General features: G+C 37.7%; 1 protein-coding gene across 2 annotated transcripts in view; it reads right to left on the reverse strand.

Moving 5' to 3' along the window:
* Positions 1-17940, reverse strand: part of PARD3B (par-3 family cell polarity regulator beta) — a 1137826-nt gene that overhangs the window by 599583 nt on the left and 520303 nt on the right. For both annotated transcript variants that reach the window (XM_033230595.1, XM_033230594.1), the window contains exon 4: positions 6193-6302. In XM_033230595.1, coding sequence (XP_033086486.1) covers positions 6193-6302 — 110 coding nt within the window. The remainder of the gene's footprint in view (positions 1-6192; positions 6303-17940) is intronic.

Raw genomic sequence — 17940 nt, forward strand, 5'->3', positions numbered from 1 at the left:
GGGGAAAAAAAGAAAAACCTTTTATAGTTTCAGTATCTCTAAATAATGCAGTAATATATTACATGCTATTTCTCCCCGTTTTGCTCTTCAGAATCCATCTCTCCTCTTTGCAGAACAACGGATAGAGCCTTCCTTCTAATACACATCAGTACCCACAACATTTATTTTGTTCCAGTGTTTCTATAGATACTTGATTCTACATCTCATGGATGGAAAAATATGATTTGGACACTCAGAATGTTTGGTAAGTTATATGTTGGATTTTTTTTTTTTTGAGATGGAGTTTTCACTGTTGTTGCCCAGGTTGGAGTGAAGTGACACGATCTTGGCTCGCTGCAACCTCCGTCTCCCAGGCTCAAGCGATTGTCCTGCCTCAGCCTCTCAAGAGCTTGGGATTATAGGCACACGCTACCATGCCTGGATAATTTTTTTTTTTTGTAGTTTTAGTAGAGATGGGGTTTCACCATGTTGGCCAGGCTGGTCTCGAACTCCTGACCTCAGGTGATCCACCTGCCTCAATCTCCCAAAGTGCTGGGATTACAGGCATGAGCCACTGCACCCCGCCTTCTGTTGGATTTTGATAGTCAGCAACCTGCAACCAAAAGTCCTCTGACATCACAGTGGTAATTTGATTATTTTAACCCTGAAATCAAGCTATTTAAATTTCTCTGTAATATCTCGATGATTTCCTTCATGGGTCTGAGGAAGTTTAATCCAGGGGCAATACTGACAATAACTTCAAATATGCGACAAACATGAGAAAACGTGTGACATATGAGGGGAAATTCCTCAAATCGACATGTCATCATATTATCTTAGCAAGATGCAAAAAGAATGCTGCCACTCCCAGTAAGAATGTTCTCTCACTAGCAGCCACCTGCCACTATCCTCACTGATAAAATACCACAAACCCCAAAGAACACTGTATTTTCCCTTCTTGTCTCAGTAGAACACACAGGACAGTGGAAACACTTCCCCTCAGGGTGTCTTCCCGCCATCCGTCTGTGTCCTTTACCCCCAATCTTAGAGTTGCTAATAATTGTGTTGCTACTGACTAAAGAGTGATTTTTAGCCTCTCAATGAAAAAAGTCTAAAACTTCTATTCATCTTAAAATCTTGAACTTACACATTATTTGTCACGTAAACAGGTGATAATACGGTGAACTAACCTTCATTATTTAATACATATTTGCAGAGAGGACGTGATAATTTTCTACTTCTTAACTTATCTCATTTTGCTCACTGTGAGAATTAGTGGCTTTCCTACATTATTTAATCTAACCCCCAATCAGTGGTTGATTTATTGTTATTATTTTAAAATCTGAAGTAATAGAATCTCTTTCATGAAACACACCCCCATCCCCTGGCTAAGGCATAAAACTTCAGAGTTAACAGACTCCCCTGAAATCTATCCATGAACTTCTAATTTAACAACCCCCAAATCTGCCAACTTATTTTTTAATTTTACATATATATGTATATATATGTGTGTGTGTGTGTGTGTGTATACATATATATATATATATAAAATAGACATGGACTTTGAAAAGATAGGTCAATTATTTTGGTAATGTAAGACAAGTGATGGTTTTAGAACAAACAATGCCATTCACTCTCTGAGAACAACCACAGTATTATAATTTTCAGGAATCCAGTTTTTAATTTTCTCGCCCTGCAGGATCAATTTGCCTTAAGGGTTAAATTAAAAACTATAAACAGTCATTAAAACACAAAACAACCATGGTAGTTAACCGGATATTAAGACAAAAAATCACATCTGTTTTAGAGTTCTGTTCCATTGCAAGTTTGAGAACATCAGTTTCAAGAACCTGCTTTTATGGTATGCCCTTAAGCCAAGAACACCAGGTTACAATCAAGAAAAGGAAGGTAAGAAGTCCCATAAAAGGACTCTCACCAAAATATCCTGTTTCTAGGATTCTCTTTCTTAATTCAAAAGCAGTCAATAGAGTTGGATTTGCTATATTGTCTTGAAAGGTAAACAGTCATTACTATTTGCACATTAATAATTGTACTATTCTGATAATTAGGTACGTTGACCAAAACAGAAACAAAGGAAACACATTTCTTTGCTGTGTGTCTGGTGTTAAATAACAAATACTAGATTTAGTGGCTTCTCAATATACATAGAATTTGAAGCTTGCAGAGAATCTGATCTTTCTAATATAAGCCCTTTTTAAAACTCCAGCATGTCTGAGAGTGTACATCTTAAATAACCAATTTGTAATAAATTTAATCAGCTAGAAAACAAGTGTAACTTTTGCAACTTTTCAAAAACACATATCTCTGGGCATCAGTGAAAACTCTTCCCTCTACAGTAAGCCTAATGAAGTGCAACTAAAAATAACAGTCATCAACTGTGGTTTTAAAGGCAGTATTTCAACATAATCAAATGTGTCAAATATTCATCCTTACAGCTTCTTATGCTGTGGGTTATAAGTAAGTTTAATTTCTTGGGAATGATTGAACATAACCCACTTGCAGCTCTGCCATCTGTGAATTACTTATATGTGAACACTATTTAAGAGATGGAAATTTTGATTGTTTTTTCTTCCCATGAATATTGGACTGAAACACAATTGAACATGGATTTTTAAACAATTATTTTTCATATTAGTTGCTATATGGCTATATTATCACATGCTCCCCGAATTCATCATCACTTATCAAATCAGAGGAATCAAGAATGGTGTAGCTGAAGTTGTGAAGGAAGCACCAAGTACAAAATCCTAGAGATGGAAAAGAATATGAAGTATCAGTGTCCATAGCTCCAGGCCCAGGTCCCTACCACACAGAACCTCCTCTGCAGGGTGCCAGTGAAAGAGTTGTGGTTGTTATGTTCCCAAGGTTTCCTTGAAAGGCTGCTTCTCTTATCAGTGAGCGAACAATAAAAGTGAGTATAGGGCTATATGTAGGGTGCCATGTAATTTATCATCCGTACACGGGCACCTCTGAAAGTTCGTGAAAACATTATTCATAATTATGCCAGAACAAGAGGCACTAACCAGGACTGCCCTAGGCAAACCAAATCGCACTGTTGCCCAAGAGATGATGTGACGCTCAAAGATCTTCCCCAGACTGAAACCACCTCATTAATGCTATACCCAATTTTGCTTCTGTCTAGAGCTGCACTGTCCAATAAAACACAGTAAGAACCACAAATAGAATTTTAAATTTTCTAGTAGCCATGTAAATAAAAAAAGTACAAATAGGTGAAAATAATTTTAAGAATATATTTTATTCAACCCAGTATATCTAATATATTATCATTTCCACATATAGTCAATACAACAATTATTGAGACCTTTTGTGTTATTTTGTTCATGCTTCAGTCTTTGAAATCCAGTGTGTGTATTACATTTTAAGTACATTTACATTTGGCTCAGACACATTTCAAGAGCTCAGTAACCACATGTGGCTAGTGGCTACTATACTGGACAGTATAGATCTAAGCATTCCACAAGTTTGGATATGCAGGGATATATTAACAGTTATAATACACAAGCATACACACACACCATCTTCCTGCTAGTAAAAAATAAACACACCTAAGTGTCTTTATTAATGTTTGTATAATAAGACAGGTAACTATCTGTCTCTTGCCTGTGGTGAACTAGACCTTGGAGCAGATAAACTGGATTTAAACCAGCATTTACCTGGTAGATGCTCTTCGGGAAACGGAGAGAATTGCTGAGTCAGATTAATTATTATTAATTATTAAGCTGCTAATTTCTAAGAACTTCTAGGACTCTTCCTAGACTTGCATGTGTCTTGCATTCCTAAGTCCAAAACATATACACTGAGCATCCATGTACTTGGCCCTAGATAAAGATACATAAGGCACAACGTCTGTACATCGGGATGTGAAAGCTTAAAGTATTCACGGAGATTATTTTACAATTGAAGCAAGAGACACCTAAGATGTGCCACTATTCCATGCAAGGGCAAGGACCAGACTCTACTTTTTTGGGTCTGTGGTCTGTACTCCATCATCCATAGAGGACACAATGAGGAAAGGAAGAAACATGTGTTTCCTTTTCACTGTTGATACACAGGAACTCAGCCTATATTTGATCACTTGCATAAGGCACAAGGATTTGGGGCACCAGCATTTATTCTTGAATTGTGATATACATCTTTGCTAGTAATAATATGTCTTGCTGTCCCATACCCCAACTTGGAACTCACTGATGTCATATTTTGGTGAGGCTACAGCATTTACCAGATGGACAGTAGCCATCATTTCCTCTAGGGAAAGTAACATTGATGTCATTTTAATTAGTTTCAGCCCACAGCCTAAGTGATAGAAACATGGAAATAAACATTGGAGGACTGATACGGTTAAGGTTTCTGTCCCCACACAAATCACATCTTGAATTGTAAACCAAATTGTAATCCCCACATGTTGGGGCAGGGACCCCATGGGAGGTGACTGGATCATGGGTTCAGTCCTCCCATGCTGTTCTCATGCTAGTGAGTGAGTTCTCATGAGATTTGATGGTTTTATAAGGGGTTCTTCCCCCTTCACTCTGCACTTCTCTCTCCTGCCTCCTTGTGAAGAAGGACATGTTTGCTTCCCCTTCCACCATGATTTTAAGTTTCCAGAGGCCTCATCAGCCATGCAGAACTGTGAGTCAGTTAAACCTCTTTCCTCTATCAATTACTCAGTCTCAGGCATTTCTTTATAGCAGTGTGAAAAGGTGCAAATACAGGGGCTTTCTCCATGCAAACAATGCTAACACATTAATCAAACACACCCTCATTTTAGCGTACACAGACACACAGACATCACGAAAATAACTAAATTGTAGTTCTGCTCTTTTATGTAATTCTTCTCTCACTGAATAGCTGTCTTCCCCCAATCCAACATAATTAGACTCAACATGGTCTCAACCAGTGTGTGTTTTAAAAAATGTCATACCACATACCAGTTTTGTTTGTACTTAAATTAAAATAGAACACATACACCTGATTTTTATTAATGTTCCATTAAATATATTTCCTTAGAAGAATAGAGTTTTAAATAGGTTAGTGGAAAAACATTACATCTAAAATACTTTCAAGACATTTGCTTTCTTTTATAATAAAATAAATATGCCAAAATATTGCCACAAATCTATTAGCAAAGAGCTAATGATTTGAAATAGTGACTCCTATCTCATACATACTGACACGGCTCTTGATAAGAATATTTTATACCAAACCAGAAGAATATGTTTAACTCATTTCAGCATCCGTATATACCCATAAATGATGTGTTTATTTTTTTCTTAAGGCACTATAGACAGTGAGACTTAAAGTGAGAAAGAGTCTTGCTTTTAGGGACTTTTTTAATAAGGTTATGTTATCGAAGATTACCTATTGCAATGGTATATAGTCATTAGCCAAAATTGAATTCTTAGGCTATCTGAGAGAATTATCCACAATTACAGCTCTTCAAAGCAACTGAGGATTTAGCAAGAAGATCCCACAGTCCTATATGGAAGGAGAATATCATCTCTTCAGGAAATTATTCTCCACTTAACCTATCAGTTATAAGTATATCTGATTATAAGCACTTTTGGTCAATGATTTTGTTTTTCTTCAATCTGAATGCTGAGTTCTACAAATCTAGTCCTGGCACCACATTTTCGTGATATTGGGAGCCTGAAAATGTACGCCACTCACCATGGTATGGTTTGGCAAAGCACTGGGTTAACACAGCAAAAATATAACGATATTCTTGGACATTATGAAACAGGAAGATGAAGAAAATGTAACAGTATAGTATGCTGGCCAGAAGCAAGGATTTTGGAGCCAGAACACTTGGGTGAAATTCCTTGCTTTGCCACTTACTGGCTATGTAACCTTAAACAAATTGCTAAACCATCCTCTGCCTCAATTTCATTATCAGTTAAATGGAGATAAAAACATGTGCTTACCTTGATGTGGAAGTTTAGATGACTTAATATAAAACAAGTAAAATAGTACTTGGCACATAATCAATGCCATATACATAATAGCTATCACTATAACTATATACAAGTATACTAGCTATTAGTATAACTAATACTATATATACTATCAAAAGATCTCTATCTAGTTATCAATGTATTTAAAACTGCAAAGTCCCACTTAACCTATGGGTACAGCGCTTTGATCTTTCATTAGAAATAGAAACAGCAGGATACCTACTGGAACAACCGGTTTCAGACTCTGGCCACCAGGGTGTGAAGCGACTGGCTGGGTATCAGCAGGAGGGCCTGGCACTGGGTCACTGCTTCTCCTCACCAGCAGTGGAGTGCCTGGAAGACAAAGTGAGAGGTGAGAGGTCAAAAGAACCCTGGGGTGAAGAGAGTGCATGACACAATGCACTTTAATTAAAAAGGTTTACAACATGCTTTTATGTAAAAACATTCTATTTCCAAGGATGCTTGTAAATTAATCCATTTAATGATCTTTTGTCATCTACTTATAGATTGACACATGGAAACAAAATCTTTCAACTCTCATCTTTCCCCAGCTGCATTTCAAAACAAGCCATTGCATTTAACAGAAACTGTTAGGCAATGCACTAGTTGACTGTGTACAATCTAAAAACTGATCTAGAAAATATATGTGAGTATTAAAAAGAATGATTATCCAGGAGATGAATGAAGAGATTCACACAGTCAGTGTAATTTGCTATTCAATAGAGCTGGAAGTATAGTTATTACTGCCATTTGGTGCTTTCCAAATCTTTTTAATGATGATATAGACCAAAATAAATTATTTGCTGGGGTTATAACATTAATGCCTATTTAAGTACACAAAGAGATTGCTTCCATTCTCTTCCTCTTCTCCTAAAGTAGACAGAACTGATAAAGAAAATAAGTTAGTTCTTCTAAAAATATATCCTGATTTCTTTTTAATTTAATGAAAGCTTCCACTATTAAATATTTGAGTCAGTTATTAAATTCTGAAAAAAGATCATACTATCAGAAAGTTCAAATGAAATTCAACCTTAGCAGAGCCAGCGGCCTAACTGTTCTGACTGCAATTAGGCCTAAAATAATTTGTTTCATACAAAATTGGCCACTATAGAGAAAAATCTCAAAAAAAAAAAAAAAATCTGCTTGTGGTTTAAAAATCACTCTCATATAAAAATTAACTTTTTATTTTTGTACTTTTGGGAAAAGAGTAGAAAACAGTTGAAATGCAATTTCTCTTTTCTCAATATTCTGAAAATAATTCCCCAAACCTCTGAAGTGATTCCAGTTTAAAGGAACAGTTTTCATCCACTTTGTAGGTTATTTACAAACCTGGTTGTTATATGTGCTTTAACATTCTTAGTTTGTACAAAACAAAGAACTGCAAATATTTTTTATCTTTATCCAGATAGAACTTGCTTTAAAAAAACACACACACACACACACAAACGTCTTTCATGATAAGAAATTAACATGCTACTTAGGACACAGACCTATGCCAAAAGCAGTTATAAAGTCCAAGTTCAGTTTTCTTTATTTCTTTTTTATTAAAAGACATCACTACATTCTTCACCATCCGTCCACCTCTATCTCAAACATTTCTTAACCAACGGACATACCAATAATTGTACAGTTGGCAATGGTTCTTTGAAATAAAACATCTTTAAAAAAAAAAAAAACCAAGAAGAGTAGAAGCAAGAAAAAGTACCATAAAATTTCAAGAAAGTAGGATCCCATACCACTCACTACCTTTTTCCCTCCCTTAGGTGATCTGAAGACTAAGTTCCTTTCAGATTAAGCCCCTCAATTACCAGCAACATGAAATGAACAAGTCAGTCTAAATGCAGTATCCTCAGAAGCAACACATTATCTTTAAAATTAAGAAAATGGGGCAAAATTCATGAACTCTGGTTTATTTCCATTTAATCAGGCCAGTAAATTCTTGAATGGGAGAAAACAAAAAGTAAAATATATTAAATGAAGAGAGAGAGTGTATGTGTGTGTGAGAGAGAGAGACATGGTTTTTCTTAGGTAATAAATACATTTTCCTTAAAAAAGCCACAGTAGGTAATTTTCCTTCAAATTTAAGGACACGTGCCTATGAGTCCTCATAACATTTTTAAATAATAACATGTTAAAATATTTAAGATACAATTTTATAATAATATGTATTCATGCCAGGCACAGTGGCTTACACCTATAATCCCAGCACTTTGGGAGGTCGAGGCAAGTGGACTACTGGAGGTCAGGAGTTTGAGACCAGCCTGGCCATCATGGTGAAACCGTGTCTCTACTAAAAATACAAAAATTAGTCAGGCGTGGTGGTGCACAACTGTAATCCCAGCTACTCAGGAGGCTGAGGCAGGGGAATCACTTGAACCCAGGAGGCAGAGGTTGCAGTGAGTCCAGATCGTGCCACTGAACCTGGGAGACAGAGTGAGACTCTGTCTCAAAATAATAATAATAAGCATTCAGGTTTGTGTATTCCATCAATATGCCATAGTATTATAGTGTCTCCCATAAGATGACAATTCAGTTTTGTACCAGTGTATCAGCTATTTGAAACATTAAAAAAAAAAAAAAATTTAAGATGGCTAGATCTTTCTTAAATATATCAGGAATAACTTTCTTCTTCTTGGCTTTTCTGTACTCCACAATTGAACGTCTCCTGTTCAGTTAAATTCTATTTTTTCTTTCTTTCTTAATGTGTTAATAACAAGTACAAATCATTCCACATTGAAATAAATAATGAGCATCTTGGCCGGGTGCGGTGGCTCAAGCCTGTAATCCCAGCACTTTGGGGGGCCGAGATGGGCGGATCATGAGGTCAGGAGATCGAGACCATCCTGGCTAACACGGTGAAATCCTGTCTCTACTAAAAAATACAAAAAAAACTAGCCAGGCGAGGTGGCGGGTGCCTGTCGTCCCAGCTACTCGGGAGGCTGAGGCAGGAGAATGGCGTAAACCTGGGAGGCGGAGCTTGCAGTGAGCTGAGATCCGGCCACTGCACTCCAGTCTGGGTGACAGAGCGAGACTCTGCCTCAAAATAATAATAATAATAATAATGAGCACCTTTAAATATGAACTGTTATCTCAGACTTTTAAAACTTCCTAGAATGGTCTTCTAAATTACTAAACCCTATTTGAAGGTGGCTGTCAGGAAGAGACTGAGTTCCACCTTAAAGACAAAGAAAGGTAAGTCCTAATGTACAACAGAGGGCAAGTAATCAGGAGTACTGAAGATAATTTGGGCAAAACCTTGAATATATAGCAGAGTAGAAGTCGTGTTGTACAAGTAAAGCTAACTGAAATGAGAGGGGACAACTCCATCCAGTTTTACAGAGCCTTCCAGTGCTGGGGAATAAAGGAAACATAACCTCTACAGTGAAGAAGCTTATAATCTAACAGGAACAATTAGACACTAATACTGCTAACTGTCATGTGTCAGGACAGTGGAGAGGACCCTGGGTTTTGGAGTCAAACAGATTGAGCCTTTGTTTGCTCTGTAGCATTGAACTTGCACTGCACTGTGACTCAGTCTCATCATTTAAAACTTGGTGAAAATAGCACATAACAAAACTGATAGGAGGCTGAAATAAATTAAAGCCATGCACAGGACACAGAACTGTCTGGTATATAATTTTCATGCAGGACTCCCTCCCACAAAAAAGCAGTTTATAGCACGTGTTATTTGTTGTGAGCTTTGTTATCTTCTCTGCTCAAAAAGCTAAGCTCTTGAAAGTCAAGTTAATTTTCTTTTCTTTTCTTTTTTTTTTTTTTTGAGACGGAGTCTCCCTCTGTCACCCAGGCTGGAGCGCAGTGACCGGATCTCGGCTCACTGCAAGCTCCGCCTCCCGGGTTTACGCCATTCTCCTGCCTCAGCCTCCCGAGTAGCTGGGACTACAGGCGTCCGCCACCTCGCCCGGCTAGTTTTGTGTATTTTTTAGTAGAGACGGGGTTTCACCGTATTAGCCAGGATAGTCTTGATCTCCTGACCTTGTGATCCGCCCGTCTCGGCCTCCCAAAGTGCTGGGATTACAGGCTTGAGCCACCGCGCCCGGCCGAAAGTCAAGTTAATTTTCATGGAATAATTTGTAAATTAAAATAGTAAAATCTAATTTTGTACTAAAACAAATACAGCGTTACAATATGAATCAAAACTTTTACACAAATAAAGATAAGGTGAGAAGGGAGTTCAAAAATGGGAAAATGTTGCTATTCATTAGTATTTTTTCAGCTAATTGAGAAAAGACTCTTATTATTGGAATTTAGAGGCAAAAACCCCATGTTCAGCTCAAGGAACAATAATATTCCTTAGAATCATAGTTTAAAAGCCACTAGAAGCAAAGCCCAAATAAAATAGGAATTGTTCAGTATTTTTAAGCATAAATTCTTATAGAACTGCTTGCTGGTTTTTTTTCCCCCCCACACAATTAAATATTTGAGGTGCTCCTATGCATCAGGACAGGGAGAAGGGATGAGGATGATATCAAGATCAGCAGTCATGGTGTTCATCTACTCTCAAGTTATCTTTCAGAAAAGGAAATGTGGAAATGAGGAACATTTCAGTACATCTTAGCACACATAAACATTAAAGTGTTTCAAGTAGGTTATACATGGCTTATGGGAGAACACACACCAATGAAAACATACACCAAAGGCTAGATCAAGTCTCCATTTTATTTAGCTGACACTTGAAACTGAACAGAAGCCAAAGAGAAAGCTACTAGGTGCAGGAATAGAAGAGTCCCTGATTGGGTGTGCAGCCGCTGGTGACTATGTCCTCACCAGATAGGATCTTGCCAGATCAGGATAAGCAAAATTCTCACTAGAATATTCTCGATTTATATTCAGGACTTATGCCACATTCAGGAAAAACTTAAACACTCATTGACTGTACAGACTTTTAGGAAGATGGCAAGATTCATCATGTTTTAACAGGATTTAGGGCAATCAACACCAGTCAAGCCACATCCTCATAGGAGAAAGTGAAGTCAGTTCCCAAGTGTCTATGAATGATGGTGCATCTTCTAATTCTCCAGTAATCATTATTTTAATGGTGGGGCAGCTGGTATTAAGTGGGGTACAGGTACTGATCCATGTCCCCCTTAAATGTCACTAAGGAAGCCAAGAGGAGGGTCATCTAATTCAGTTAGAGGAAAACAATTTTGAAAGTGGCAGCCATTAGTTAAAGGGTGAAATTGGTACACCAATGAATCAAGCAAGATATAAACATCAACAAAAATGTAAGGTGCTATGTCTATAAGTTTCTGTCTCTTTGTTATAATCACACTCTCCCTCTCCCTCTTCTCCTCAGTGGATTTTCATTTGGAGGACACGTTTGAGATGGAGATGGCTTAAATGACAGGTGACACCATTTAATATTATATTTTGGGGTTTTGAAGGATAGGCAGTTATAAAGATTGAAACCAAGGTCCTGAAAAAACCACATGACATATGATGATGCAGGCAGCAGGGAAAACAAACAATGGCTTCAAACATAAGCCCCACATCAAAAGTCACAAGGCACATGTTCTAAATTGTACGGGGAGCAGCAGCAGGGATTTATTTATTTAAAGATGGTTAATGATTCTCCTGAGCAAAACCAGAAGGCCAGCTTGTCACCAATATTGGTGTCATTTCATCCTAGGGTGACTGACACCTGGACAGCGCTCAGGATGGGGGGCAGGTCACAGTGAAAGCGCTGACAAGACATTCTGTAAGGACTAGAGGACCTCATGCACAGAGAGGCTAGAAGGGCAACGTGGAGAAGGTGAACAGGGTGTCAGCAGTCACAGGCAGAAATGGAGAGAGAACATGGAAGAGGACACAGGAGAATTCAGAAACTGACTACACATAAAAAGCAAAGGAGAAGAAGCATAAAACAGACACCTAAAAATCATTCTCATTTCTGGCTTGAAGAAGAGCAATAGGGAGATTTTGGCAACTGCTATGATTTCCTTCAGAGAAAATACAAATCTTGGCTTCAGCCCACTGACTGTTAGAATGATTTGCTTTTAATTTAAAATGTCTTGATAAACGTGAGAAACCAAAGACTAGATTTTCAATAGGGTGGGCATTCACAAAGATGAATATGAAGTTGATATTGAAAATCATATTGGCTTCTAGAATGAGCAGGTAGATACAAAAATGAAGCGAACAGAGGAAGAATCAGCATAGAACTATTAATGGCATCGCATGCAAAATAATGCAAAAGCCAGGATTTGATAACCTCTCAGAATTTTAAGAAAGAAAGAAATCTAGAATGCTTACTGTTTAATAAAGTCACAGAGGAGTGCTCAGAGGAATGGGAGGGGTGAAAGGACGGAAGAGGGAACTGGGATTAACATGATAACCTGATTATATGCAAAGAGACTCCTCTTCAGGGGGCTGGTCTTTTCAGAGTCTCGATTTTCCTTTGCCCTAAGGGATTCCCTTGGTGCTACCAAAACAGTTGGACAGTTTGGAGAAAAACACACACTCTCCTTCCACGACTGTTGACACTTAGGATAACAAGATAAATATGAACAGAAGAAAATGTTCTGAATTAAAATACATCTAAGTTGGTAAATTTTTCACATTGATGATGAAAGTAAATTTCAAGTTGCTAAACTTATTGCAAATTAGAAAAGGGGGAAAGAAGTAGAAAAAAACACATTCTTCCAGGTAATCCATATTAATAGTATAGAAAAACAGTATAGGCTGCATCTTGGTTTCATGTAGTACATTTCCTTAATAGACTTTGCAACTAGTCAGCACCTAGAACAATACCTCTCAATTATCTTGAACTTTAACAACTGTTGAACGAGTTTGACAAAATATGGGTGTACCCTTCAGAAATGGTGCAAAGAGACTATAGGTCAGAAACTTTCCTTCTAACCATTATTCTAGCACTCTCACCTCAAAGAAGTTGTTCCCCCTTTTCTTGCTGGCTAAATGAGCATGGAGGAGGGGCTGCAACAAAGTCCCACTGTAGACTTATAAAAAGATAGTTTTCTAATTTATATAGCCAAAAAGTACTGAAGTGGCCGGGCGTGGTGGCTCACGCCTATAATCCCAGCACTTTGGGAGGCCAAGGTGGGCAGATCACGAGGTCAAGAGTTGGAGACCAGCCTGGCCAATATGGTGAAATCCCATCTCTACTAAAAATACAAAAATTAGCTGGGCATAGTGGCATGCACTTGTAGTCCTAGCTACTAAGGAGGCTGAGACAGAAGGATCGCTCGAACCCAGGAGGCAGAGGTTGCAGTGAGCTGAGATCATACCACTGTACTCCAGCCTGGGAAACAGAGCAAGACTCTGTCTCGAAAACAAACAAACAAACAAACAAAGAACTGAAGCCCAGAGAAATGAAGTTTCCAAAGCTTTTGAACTTTATTTCTACTCTAGTTTTACTCCCTTGACGCCTTCCTATGGCAGGGCCACATTCTCTACCTGGGTAAGTGCATAGAAGTAAGGGGAATAACACCTCTTCTTTGCAGCAGCAATTCTTTTCATCTAAACTAGTCAGCAGGCTGGGTGTGGTGGCTCACACCTGTAATCCAGCACTTTGGGAAGCTGAGGTGGGCGGATCACCTGAGGTCAGGAATTCCAGACCAGCCTGGCCAACATGACAAAATCCCATCTCTACTAAAAATACAAAAATTCGCGGGGTGTGGTGGTACACACTTGTAATCGCAGCTACTCAGGAGGCTGAGGCAGGGAAAATTACCTGAGTCCGGAGGCAGAGGTTGCAGTAAGCCGAGATTGCGCCACTGCACTCCAACCTGGGTGACAAAACGAGACTCTGTCTCGAAAATAACTAACTAACTAAATAAATAAATAAAATAAACTGGCCAGCAGAAAGAAATATTTTGATAGAAAGATACAGATAAAAGGAAGGTATGGTGGAAGCTGAATACCTAAGAGGAAAACATCAACCCATGGTCCCAAGGACATATCTGGTAAGATGCTTGTCTCACTAGTCAAGGCATGCAAACTCCTCTCCCAAAGTACACAGTCTTTCTTGCAGATGATTTCCATGCTTTGTCAGTATTGCTACTACCCCCATCAATACTCAATAAAATAAGACTAGTGAAAGTGGTACATCATTTGTTTTTGGAGGTAACTAGATTTTCTTTTTGTGTAGATTTTATGGGCATCAGATAGGGCTTTTCAGCTGATGCCTAAAAAACTTCACGACACTGAAATCTGGAAACCCATAAAAAAAAAAACTGGTAATGATATCAATAGCAGCACAATTTATACCAAAGTACTGAGAAGAGATCACTTTTGCTGCAAAAGTGCCTGACCCGGTTTGGTGCCTGGCCTGTGATGAATGCAGCAGCTGGGACATGCTTTCAGATACTGTGATGCAAAAACCACACTAAGGAAACTAAGTCAAAAACTTTCATCTTAAATATCAGTCCGTTAGAAAAGAGACTCCCAGTATTGCCACGAAAGGAGGAAGGAAGTTCAAGTCAACTAACATTTAATATCATTTTTCTCTCATTTCAGATTGCAAAAACCATGTTTGTTCAACACATGATCGACAAATGCAAGTAATTCACAAAATAGTCACTGACTACACAATGGATATGAATGAGTACATGCATGATAAAGCATCTTTTAGTATTTAGAAAACAGTTCAAATTGGAGAGCCAGTGCTACAAAAATATGTGAAGGGATTTTTAACTGACTTTTACTGGGACTTATACTTGTCTCTGAAGACAAGTGACTTCCACTTGAAGTGGGCTGAACTATTAAAGTTTTCATATTTTATCCAGTTGTGTACACAAATCTGCAATTTTTCAAATTTCTTAAGCTACTTTACAATATACATTTACTCATGCTACCTAAGGTTAGTTAATGCCAGGTCTCAGATATGCGCTAGGTCTCAAGGGTTATGGTCAGAACAAGGATAAAGCAACAGAGGAGGTTCAGTGTAAGCAGAAGGCCAGGTCTTTGAAAGGCATACACTCTAAAAAAAATAAGTAAAGTATTAACTGAAATAAATAAAGATACCGGAATTAATAAATCCAAATAAAAACTCCTGAATCACAGAGATGAAGGGAAGGATTGTGATGATGTGTGCATCAACCTCCCAATTTCTCGTTCTGGCATTCAAGGACCTCAGTGGTTTGCCTCAACCACTAATTATATCTTATACTACATTCTTCGTCAGGTGTATATGCCAAACAGAACCACTTGCCATCAGCTAAAAATGTCCTACATCATGTGACCTCTAAATGATTATTCTCTAATATTGCATTCAATTGTAATCCTGTCCCACTTTGAAGGTGCGCTCCCAATAATTATAAACAATCTCTACTTTTTGGAATGCCCAGATGCAGATTTGCATGGGGGAAAAAATGCAATTTCAGGGGTCCTCATTTGCATGAGCCCCTTACATGATGCCAAGAGGAGCCTTAGCAACAAGATCACATGATTATACAATTTTGTAAAATTCACATAAGTAAAATATTTTAATTGCCACAGGTTAACCCTGTTACCTCTTCCATCACTATGGTCCCATCCACACTACTCTTCCTCCTATTGGGTGGCAATGAAGTGGCCAAGAGTATTTTTGGAATTCCAGTTAAGGGGAAATCGAGTCAGAGATATATCATATATATATATAGAGAGAGAGAGAGAGAGAGAGAGTCCACTGTATTTTATATATATATATATGATTATATATGTGTACCTTTGTATCATGAAACTGGTTGAATGTGCACAGTGGGTATTGGAAACATTTTTCTATTACTCACCAAGATGAATGGCAATAAATTAACGATATGCAGAATTGTTTCTCAGCAACATATAAATAGTCCATTATATATATTCTACTATATATATAAATAGTCCACTATATGTAAAAATAGTCATATATATATAGTGGAGTCAGAGATATATCTCATATGTAACCCATTATATATATATATAATATATTTTATATATCTCATATATATAGAGAGAGAGTCCACTATATATATGAGATATATCTCTGACTCAGATAGATAGATAGATAGATAGATAGATAGATAGATAGAGTGGATTACTTATATATAGTAGGATATATATAATGGACTATATTTATGTGGCTTACAAACAATTCTGCATATAGTTAATCTATTGCCAGTCATCTTGGTGAGTAATGTAAGAATATTGCCAACACCCACTGTCCAAGTTCAACCAGTTTCATGATACAAAGGTACAGGCCAGGTGAAGTAATGATGTGGCTGTGCTGTTTTGCACCAGCACTGGAAGTATGTGAGCACTGGAAGATACACAAAATTTGAAATGCACAAAGCCAGAGCTACTCTATGGAAGATTTGTTCACTCACCAGATCTATATAATTATAAGCAGATAATTCAGTTCTCATTGATACCTTGACAAATGGGAACTTCTCTCTTATTTAGAATATACTTGAAAATGCAGCATAGAATTAAAATTCCCACACTAGTAAGACACAAACCTGTAGCAGTTTCATAGTTACAAGTATGTATGTATGAAGCCCTTTATATATCCCAAATGTTATTTAAACAAAAACAATTTGGATTAACCATGCTAGAGCAAATAACAAATTATCCATTTATTCAATCTATCAGAAATTGACATTACATATGGAGAGGTGATTAAAGAATACATGGCTGGCCAGGTGCGATGGCTTATACCTGTAATCCCAGCACTTTGGGAGGCCGAGGCGGGCAGATCACCTGAGGTTAGGAGTTCAAGACCAGCCTGGCCAACATGGCGAAACCCTGTCTCTACTAAAAGTACAAAAAAATTAGCCCGGAGTGGTGGTGCACGCACGCCTGTAATCCCAGCTACTCTAGAGGCTGAGGTAGGAGGATCACTTGAACTCAGGTGGCAGAGGTTGCGGTAAGCGGAGATAGCACCACTGCACTCCAGCCTGGGTGACAGAGCAAGACTTCATCTCAATAAAGAAACAACAACAAAAAAGAACACATGGCCAAAAGTTATTGAGAAAAAAGTATAATATCAAGATATTTTCATGTGTTAATATATCATTAATATTATTTCTCACATTTTGTCATCTCTAGTATGTTAGCTTTATTAAATTTATAAATTGTGATTTTTTTCATGCTAAATAAGAATTCATTTCTATATAATTTTTTAAAAATTATTGCTGCTTTTCTTAAATAGCAATCCCCCCAAGTTTTGCACAGTTAGAGCATCACAAAATGTGGATCTGCTTTTGTATCTTTTTAGGGTGTGTTATATCCCGATTTGTCTTATGTATATAGTTGTATTTTGTCTCTCGTTGAGTCATTCAATATTTACCGAATGCCTAAAATGTGCCAGGTGGTCTTCCAGGCATTCTGGATACATCAGCGCACAACACAAAGGCCTTGCTTATGAAGAGCTGTGGATTGTTGGGGGAAGACCGATCATCAACAGTAAATAAAAAAATACAGACATTTAAAATTGGGATAAAACAAGTTATCAAACAAGAATGTGAAAGAGAAAGTGATGTCTGGGAAAATAGTGTGGAACCACATTGTAAGCAGTTTGATGGCAAGCCACTTCCTTTAGTCAATCACTTAGGATCCCAAGCAGAACAGGCACTCAGCAGAGGCATGCCAAATTGAACTAAACAAAGCTACAGGCGCAAAGACCAATGTTTAAGTTCAGAAATCTTTAGAGTATGAAATGTCCCAGACCTGAGAACTTTGGGGGTCATGAAAAGGGTATCTCGTCTAGTATGTAAATAAGTTGCTACTGTCTGGTTTGTTCCCCCTCAACTAACACTTTTTTCTTCAGCATCACCATTTTAACATTTTAAAATAAACACGATTCACACTAATGCAGCACATGTTATCAGCCTTGCAACTTAACAGTAGATGAACATAAAAGTGCCATCAACAACGATGCTAAACAATCCCAGTAGATGCACAGAGATACTGACTCAATCCTGTCAATTACTGTGGCTTATAGTTGATCTTTCAGTTTGTGATACTTTACAGTCTT

This window comes from Trachypithecus francoisi, unplaced genomic scaffold (genome assembly GCF_009764315.1).
Source record: "Trachypithecus francoisi isolate TF-2019V2 unplaced genomic scaffold, Tfra_2.0 Lachesis_group13, whole genome shotgun sequence".
Lineage (NCBI taxonomy): Eukaryota > Metazoa > Chordata > Mammalia > Primates > Cercopithecidae > Trachypithecus > Trachypithecus francoisi.